The sequence below is a fragment of the Protomyctophum parallelum genome, assembly GCF_964188405.1.
Source record: "Protomyctophum parallelum genome assembly, chromosome: 17".
In the NCBI taxonomy this organism is placed as follows: domain Eukaryota; kingdom Metazoa; phylum Chordata; class Actinopteri; order Myctophiformes; family Myctophidae; genus Protomyctophum; species Protomyctophum parallelum.
The window spans coordinates 46246430-46255745 of NC_139719.1; the positions used below are offsets into that span (position 1 = coordinate 46246430).

Sequence of the window (9316 nt, forward strand, 5' to 3'; positions counted from 1 at the left end):
TTGTAACCTGCCGTTTTTTTTTTCTACTTTCTAATTCTTTGTTCAACAGCTACTTCTCCCGCATTATGTTATTGTGGTTATGTTTGTTGTTGTTGTTGTCATCTGTGTTATTATTGTCGTGTTGTGGCCCCAGTAGCCCCCAGTGGCCCCCCAGTGGCCCCCAGTGCCCCCCCAGTGTCCTCTATGTGTGTGTGTGTTCAGTATCTGTGGCGGCTCCTCTGTCTTGGCTGTCACTGTGTGTGTGTGTGTGTGTGTGTTCCTGATGCCACCCTGTGTTCCTGACGCTGCTCTGTGTGTGTGTGTGTGTGTGTGTGTGCGTGTGCGTGTGCGTGTGTGCGTGCCACCCAGGTCCAGCCACCTGGGCCATGGCGACCTCCAAACCAGACATCATGATCATTCTGCTGAGCAAGCTGATCGAAGAGGGAGACACCTACTACAAGGTCAGTTACTACACCTACTACAAGGTCAGTTATTACACCCAAACCTCTATGAATGTGTCCGTGTGCTTGAACACATCCTCGTCCTGTTCTAAAGTCTTTGTTTCCGTGCCCCCCCCTCCCCCCTCCCTGCCCCGACAGAAGGGGAAGGTGAAAGAGGCGGCCCAGCGCTACCAGTACGCCCTCAAAAAGTTCCCCCGCGAGGGCTTCAGCGATGACCTCAAGACCTTCAGGGAACTCAAGGTGTCGCTCTTCCTCAACCTGTCCCGATGTCGCAGGAAAATGAACGTAAGTTCGAGTAGATGCTCCGTCTATACATTGTTGTCCATTTACATAAGTTCTCACCACAACCAAAACCAGTCATACTTCAAAGAGATGAGGCCATGTCAACCTATCAAAGGCCTTTTGGGCGTCCATTGACAGAATAGCAGTATCCGGTGTAAACATGGTGTCTTGTGTTGTTGCGTTGCGTTGTTCGTGTGCATCCGCAGGACTTCGGGATGGCTGAGGAATTCGCTACGAAGGCGCTGGAGCTGAAACCAAACTCCTACGAGGCGTATTACGCCAGGGCCCGCGCCAAACGTAGCAGCAGGTACGATCCACGACCTCACTACTGTTCATCGTACAGATGTTCTATTGTTAGACTGATGTTATGTTCTTAGCTTACTTATGATCCTTGATGACTCAGAGATTAAAACAGGGTACATTTTGAATCCCAAAACGCAGTTTATAGTTAAGGGACGCGATAAAACAACGACCTCTGCATCCACGGGATGCACTACTGTACTGTTTTTTAAATCTAGTTTGTTTTGCTAGCTTTAGTTACAATAACCATTTCTTCTTCTGTTTTCACAATGATATAACCACATTATAACCATATAAAATGAAATGGGAGTTAAATGCTGCAATTTGTATAAAAAAAAAAGAAGCAAAATATGACTCCTAACATCGTTGAAGTGGGACTCGTGAAATGTCCTTGGACTCCTCTAAGAGACCATCCCTGCATCCCAGGACTGAAAACCTATTTACATCATGTACTTTAACATGTGTTGTTCTTGCTTGCTGTAAATCTGTAAATCACTCTGGATTAACCCTTGGACTACCAATCCAATTTTTTTGTTTGGGTAACACATTGGCATATTTCTAATTCATCATTTTAATGCCAATAGAAACATCCACGATATACACACTATGGATCATTATCACAGGGCAATGCTAGAGTAATATATATTATTGCCACCAGATGGCGGGAATGCACCATTATGCCGATTTTGACCAAATAGACGAATCTGGCTAAGTCACTTCCGGTTCAACGATCCTAAACATCCGGTAGTAGTTTGACCCTGAGTCACTATCTTAGCTGTCCGGGATGCTAAGCTACCATCGTCTTTTTCATAACTAAGTCAAATTAAGCTCTAATCAAGCCCAAAACATCCCAAAATATGCACATAAAGACCGCAAGCGTGCGTGATCGACCGTGCGCGTGAGGATTTCGGCCGGTTTTAGGAAGATTACATAAAAAAATTAGCGCAAAAAATGCTAATTTTTGCTCCGTTGAACCCCCGATGATTGACAGCCCGTCAAGTCCGTCAACGGGAGGTTTGTATTTTTAGAATTATTCCGTCATTTCCGTCAAGTGTGGTCCAAGGGTTAAGAGGCGTCTGCTGATTGGCTAAACGGTGCCTCCGTGCTCTCCCTCCAGGCAGTTCCCTGAGGCCCTGGAGGACCTGACGGAGGCCACGCAGCACTGCCCCAACAACCGCGAGATCCAGCGGCTGCTGCAGCGCGTGGAGGAGGAGGTGCGCCACTTCAGCCAGGACGACAACGCGCTGGCGCTGCAGCCCTTCACGCCGCCGCAGCCGCCGCCCGACTCCCCTCCCCCCACGCCGCCCCCCGAGGAAGGGGAGGAGGAGGAGGAGGCGGGGTCTAGTCTGTGCCTGGCGCTGCCCCCGCCCCCACAGCCCCTCCTCCCCCCTCCTCCCCCCCCAGAGCCGCGGCTGGAGGACATGGAGCCGGTGCAGGAGCTGTTCGAGGACGACGAGCGCTACCTGGAGCAGGAGCTGGAGGCGGCCATGTCCCTCATGGGCCTGGTGGCCCCGCCTCCCGGGGCCCCGCCCTCTGACTGCCACCACGCCCACAACAACAACAACCACCAGCATAGCCCCCCCCCAGAGCCCAACCACCACCACCACCACCCCAGCCACCACCACCACCAGATGTTCAGCGGGGGAGGGTACGAGTACCACCAGCACCACCCCTCGTCCTCCATGTCCTCCTCGCCCACCCACGGCGCGGCGGCCGTCTACCAGTCGCCCTCCCTCTCGCCCACGCACCACCACAACAACGCCCACTACTCAGAGGCCACGCACGTCGGCCGCACGTCGCCCGTGCACCTCCACCACCACCACCACCACCACCAGGGGGGCGGGGCCTCGTACCGGTTCAGCCCCCCGCCGCCCGCCGACCGCACCAACCAGAGCCCGCCGCCGTCGCCCCTGCGGCGCGTGGCGGGCGTCGTGCCGGCGGTGCCGCCGTCGTCCTCCCAGTACCGCGCCACCCCCCCCGCCCGTGGAGGGGGGGGTGTGCCTGTACCGCTCGCAGTCGGGCTCCCCGGTGCGCTACCAACCGGCGGAGCAGCAGCAGCAGCAGCCGACGCCTCCCCACTTGGGCCGGCCCAAGTCACCGCTGCTGTCCAAGATGAGCTCCGCCCAGCGCTCCTTCCAGCTGGGCGGCTCGGGACCCTCGCTGTCCCACCAGCACCACCACCACCACCAGGGGGCGCCACCGCCGCAGCAGCAGCAGCACCACCAGGCGCAGCAGGGCCTGCGCCTGCAGCCCTCCATCGCGCAGATCGTGCGCACCAGCCAGCCCGGGGTCGGCGGGGTCAGCGGAGGAGGCGGCGGCTACGGGCGCTACCACCACCAGACCTCGGTGGACGTGTACCACCAGGAGGTCGGGCGACCCGTCCAGGCGCAGGCCGGGGGGGCCCTCTGCCAGCACGGGGGGGGCCGCGGAGGGGTCATGATGATGATGGAGGTCACGGGGGGGGTGGGCGGCGACGACGAGCTGCCCCCCGCCCCCCAGGCACCAACGCGCCCCTCCTCTGCCTACCGCGCCAGCAGCGGTGGGGGGGGCCCCCCCTCCGGCGCCATGATGCGCTACGGCGGAGGACACCAGCAGACGCCGCAGATCAGCCGCAGCCAATCGGCCGCCTACTACCCGGTGTCGGAGCGTGAGCAGCACGCCGTGATGGGCGTGGCCATGCCCCTCCCCCTGGGCTCGCCGGAGAGCACGCACATGGGCAGTAGGGGGGGCGGGGGGGGGCGCCCCGTCAGCGCCAGCCAGACCACGCCCACACCGCGGCCCCTCATCCACTCGCAGAGCGTGGGGCTGCGCTTCTCGCCGTCCAGCAACAGCATCGTCGGCGCCTCCTCGTCGACCTCCTCCTCCTCGTCCAACCAGCAGACGGAGATCCTCCTCCCCCCCCTGCAGGTGGGGGGCGGGGGCGGAGCCTACAACGACGTCGACCTCTCGCCCATCTCGCCCCCGCAGGGGGGGGGGCTGTACCCCCCGGGGGGGGGTGGCGGGGGAGGGGGCGAGGTCCGCTCGACTCGGAGCACGCCCTTCATGGGCATCATAGACAAGACGGCGCGCACCGCGGCGCAGTACCTGCACCAGCCCACAGGGGGGCAGCGGCCCTGGGCCATGACGTCTATGGACGTTAGCCCCACCTCGCCGGGGCAGCAGATAGGCTCCGCCTACAGCCCGCCCACCTCGCTGGGGGGAGGAGGAGGAGGAGGGGGGCCCGCCTACAGCCCTCCCCCCTCCCTGGGAAACATTGCCTACTACAACAAGACCAACAACGCCCAGAACGGCCACCTGCTGGAGGACGACGGCTACTACGCGGTGCAGCCCAGCTCCGCCTCCTCGCTGGGCAAGCTGGCCAATGGCGGCGGCGGCGCTTCCCGAGGAGGAGGAGGAGGGGGCGGGGGCGGCGGGGACATCCTGGAGCGCGTCAGCCAGGTGCCCACCTACCCCGACGTGAAGGTGGCGCGGACGCTGCCCGTGGCGCAGGCCTCCTACCACCAGGACAACAACATGTACGCGGCACACCACCACCACCCTTACCACCACCGGGGGCAGCGGGGCGTCGCCGTGAGCCAAGTGGGCCCGCCCGGGCCGGGCACCACCTCGCCCATCAAACCAAAGAGACCGTTTGTGGAGTCCAACGTGTGACCACGCCCCCACCCCCCCTCCTCACAGCCCCCCCTCCCCCCCCCCCTCCTCCTTCCCCTTAGGTTGGGGGGGGGGGGTAAAGAGAGAGAGAGAGAGAGAGAGCGGGAGACCACAGAGAATGTTTTGGCTCTACGACATTGCTTGCTGCGGAACTCTTGTGAGTGTGTCTAGGTGTGTGTGTGCGCGTGCGCACGTGGGGTTCACGGAATCATCGGACTCGTCATCGCGAAGGAACTTTACGGGAAGATATCGCAGTCGTGCTCGGTCAGTCACACAACCGGCGGGGGACATCTCAACACGCGCGCACGGACTCGTTCTCCTTCGTCCAGGAGAAGGAATTCTACTCACGACATTTCTAAGAAGGCGTTTTTGTTTTTGGCTCGTCGGTGACTCGGCGGGCGGATTTAAAAGGATAAGCGTTGTTTGGGCCTGAGACCAGATGGTATGGACCAGATGGACCTGAGACCAGATGGACCTGAGACCAGATGGACCTGAGACCAGATGGTATCGTGGGAGTCAAAGACGACACGCGACGAGGTCAAAAAACTCTACGGCGGCCGGTGCGTGGCCGCGAGACGTGTGAACTCTCTGTTACTACTTTCTTTTCGGCGTATCAAATCCTTTCCTCAGTTCTTTCAGAGTGTGCTCTTAACGGCGGTCGCTACAGTCATAGGCTATCGACGCCCCACCTCATCCATAGTCGCCGTGAGCCGGCACCGCGCGCCGCCAGGAAGTAACGGTCGGTAGCCGATGGATGGCCAAAGTTCCCGCGGTACTCGGGAGATATAGGCTAGCTGCGACGCGATGCCAGCGCAACTAAAGTATATAACCGGGCTTTATTGTTACTCTGTGTAATACGATATTCTAATGTCCGATACTGTAAATTGCTCACAAGAGGAAAAAAAATAACTAAAAAAACTAAGCAACACGACAACTCAGTACTTAAGATAAAAATGACAATATTTATAATTAAGTTATATATTGTACATAGATATATATATAAAAAGAATAACATAGTTTGGCGTTGAATTGTATTCTGTTGAAAAACCTGCCTTCACGCCCCACCACCAGGGGGCGCTGTCAGATGGATGCGGTAAAACCCTGCCAGGGGCGATGGGGGAAGGGGGGGGGGGGGGGGTCATGTGATCAACTCTGAGTGACATAATTACCTCCATCGTGTCATATTTCATAACAAAGACAAAACACATTTTCTTTCTTATTATAATTTTTTTTGTCATACTCGGTGCCGTCAAAAGCTTTCTTTTCTTCCTCCCGGACATTCGGTGTAGATTCCTCGCCTAATAATCTGGAGCTCCCTCCCGTGCAGGGGTCAGGGGTCAGGGGTCACCAACATTATACACGGACAAAACGTGTCAGCGGCAAAGACTTGGTCTTGTCTGTGGGCAAGCTTTAGACACGCCCACTTTAATACTGAATGTACAGTACAGTACAGTACAGTACAGTACAGTACAGTACAGTACAGTACAGTACAGTACAGTACACCCACTTTAATACTAAATGTACAGTACAGTACAGTACAGTACAGCCACTTTAATACTGAATGCCAGTTTCCAGGTTTTCTTCAGAATATGTACGGCAATTATTTACTATGACTCTGTGGCACATTAGGAGTCCAACTAGTGGTTCTCAAATGACTCCCTTAACTCGGAGTGTGTTCGAATGGAACCAAACGAACCCGCTTGGTTTCATTCCAACACTCTCAGAGTTACAGACCTGTTGTGGTCATTCAGGGCTTTCTGATAGTATTATTGTCCACTCATGTTGTCTGTCCGCGTTGACCCCTGAACGAACGGTTGGTTTGGGGTTTCGGAACAAACGCAGTCGACGCACACGATGCCCCGAAAATATACCAAACGTTGCACGAGCGCCCGCCTTTTATTTTCTAACGAGATCTCTGGGTACTTACTGTCTTCAGTTGCTGTTTCCATTTTTTATTTTCGTCCAGAGGTTTTAAGGCTCAGGTTAGGCTAGGATGCTCCACTGTACATAATGTGTGTTCTTACTGTACTTACTGTAACAGTTCATAAAATAGCAGACCTCATGATGATGCCTTGGTCGGTGTGTAGTTTAACCCATTCTGACCTGAGATCAGATTCATACGAGGTTTCCACTGGACACACATTGGTCTGATTAACCCATTCTGACCTGAGATCAGATTCTAAAAAATGTCAGTCGTTCTTCGATTTTTTTCAAAAATAGCAGACCTACAAGCTCGTATCGCGCCACTCGGTGGCGCGATATGAGCTTGTAGATCTGCTATTTTTCAATAGCTAAAGCATAACATGATGCCAACACCAAAATGGGTGCCCGGTCAGAATGGGTTAAAAGGACTCCCAGTAAGGCTTCCATCTCCTAACCCTCCTCCACATCTCTGGCTTAGCCCCGTTCTGGGCTGAGAAAAAAACCCCTTTTGGTCTTTTAAAGCATCATGTTATGCTTTAGCTGTTGAGAAATAGCAGATCTACAAGCTCGTAGCGTGGCACCGAGTGCCGCGCTATGAGCTTGTAGGTCTGCTATTTTTGAGCGCAAATCTTTGAATATATATATTCTTTCACTGCGAACGTTTTTTTTTAACTCAAATCTTTGCTTCTGGGGGGGGGAATTGACGTCAAACGTGTCCGAGCAAATCGACATGTTTACGTCATGATGACGTACGATGATAAGAGCGCCGCTCACTTCACACGGGTGTGATTTATTCTGAACGAGCTATAGCGGAGGCGGTTCTGCAGACGAAATCCACAAAGGTTTCTCTCTAGATCCCTGTGCTCCGCACCAGTGGTCCAGGGACGGACCCCCAGGGACGGACCCCCAGGGACGGACCCCCAGGGGGTCCTCGAGGCAGTTTCAGGGGGTCCCCCAGCTATGACGGATATAGTTAGGAACCAAAATGGACCCATGGATCTCTGACTCTTGAGAGTGTACAAATAGTTGTACACACAACAGTTGACCCATTCTGACCTGAGATCAGATTCATACGAGGTTTCCGCCGGACACACACTGATCTGATGAACCCATTCTGACCTGAGATCAGATTCTAGAAATGTCAGTCGCTCTTCGATTTTTCAAAAATAGCAGACCTACAAGCTCGTATCGCGCCACTCGGTGGCGCGCTACGAGCTTGTAGATCTGCTATTTTTAAATAGCTAAAGCATAACATGATGCTGACACCAAAATGGGTGCCCGGTCAGAATGGGTTAAATCAACATTGTATGTATTTATATTTATACAATATAAATTGTGGGTCACCAGAGGATAGAAATGCCATTAACCCATTTTAGGCCGGGAACCCGTTTTGGTGTTAGCATCATGTTATGCTTTAGCTATTGAAAAATAGCAGATCTACAAGCTCATAGGCGTGCTACGAGCTTATATAGGTCTGCTATTTTTTTTTTTAATCGAAGAACGACTGACATAGTAAACATAGCTTCTTCAGATAACTGTCATTTTCAAACAGACATTTTTAGAATCTGATCTCAGGTCAGAATGGGTTAAATGGGGATGGGGGGGGGGGGGGGGTTCCGTAGACTAATGCATGTCAGACCTTGAAACCTTGAAATTAAAACGGTTGACAATCACTGCTAGAGTGGTAATGGGGGTCCCTGGCACATCTTTTCCATTGGGGGGGGGGGGGGGGGTCCGCGGGCTAATAAATGTAATCAAGTCGGGGGTCCTTTGAGAACCACTGCTTTACACCACATACATACAGTACCATATACAGTTTAGGCCGATACGCTTAAAGGGATTGTGACATTAAAAAAAGGTTTTGGAATTGTTCTTATTTTTTTTAGGTTTTCTCATCTCAATTGCACCCAAAAAACATGAACTTTTAACATTCACTAGATTTTCTGTGATCTGGGGTTTTCTGGCTCAAACAGGTGCTCTGATTTGCCGGCAGTAAGTGACATCACTTACTGCAAATCCCATATATGTCAATGGGATTTGCCAGCAGATGTCACTGTTTTCACTGTGTTGCCTGTTTTCATTGTAGCTCAAAAGGCCCAAAAAACCCCAAAGAAAACTTCAGACCACAGAAAATCCACTGAATGTTCAAAGTTCAGGTTTTTTGGGTGTAATTGAGGTCATAAAACCTAAAAGAAAAAAGAAAAAGAAAAATAAATGAAAATGAATGTCATAAAACCTTTAATTCATGTTCAGTTTATTCTGCTTGAAATGGTCAGGTAGGCTCCGTGTGTCATGTGACAGCTCATAACGCCATCCATCCATCCTCAACCGCTTACCCGTGGTCGGGTTGCGGGGGGCAACAGCTCCACCAGAGAGAGCTCCAGACTTCCCCTCTCCTCCTCCAGAGCGACATTAGTGACTTCCTCCTGCAGGGGGGGGGGGGGGGGGGGGGATCACGAGACGTTCCAAGGCGTCGATGTGTTTCCTCTAGGGAGGTTAATGGTTAATCCATAAATCGCCGTTAAGAAATTAGTCGGTTAAACTTAACAGTCACTAACTAATCGTCGTAAATCATTCGAAAATTAACACGACGTCCGTCCCTCCATCCATCCATCCATCCATCTTCAACCGCTTATCCGTAGTCGGGTCGCGGGGGCAACAGCTCCACCAGAGAGTTCCTTTCATTCTGCATCTATTAAAATAAAATAAATTTGTTTTTT

General features: G+C 53.4%; 1 protein-coding gene across 1 annotated transcript in view; it reads left to right on the forward strand.

Annotated features, from left to right (window-relative positions):
- LOC310875200 (protein TANC2-like) overlaps positions 1–3796 on the forward strand; it is an 86344-nt gene extending 82548 nt beyond the window's left edge. The window contains exons 23-26 of the mRNA XM_083788344.1: positions 349–440; positions 579–725; positions 929–1029; positions 2140–3796. Of these exons, the coding sequence (XP_083644470.1) occupies positions 349–440; positions 579–725; positions 929–1029; positions 2140–3673 (1874 nt within the window). The 3' untranslated portion in view covers positions 3674–3796. The remainder of the gene's footprint in view (positions 1–348; positions 441–578; positions 726–928; positions 1030–2139) is intronic.
- Positions 3797–9316: the final 5520 nt, after the last annotated feature.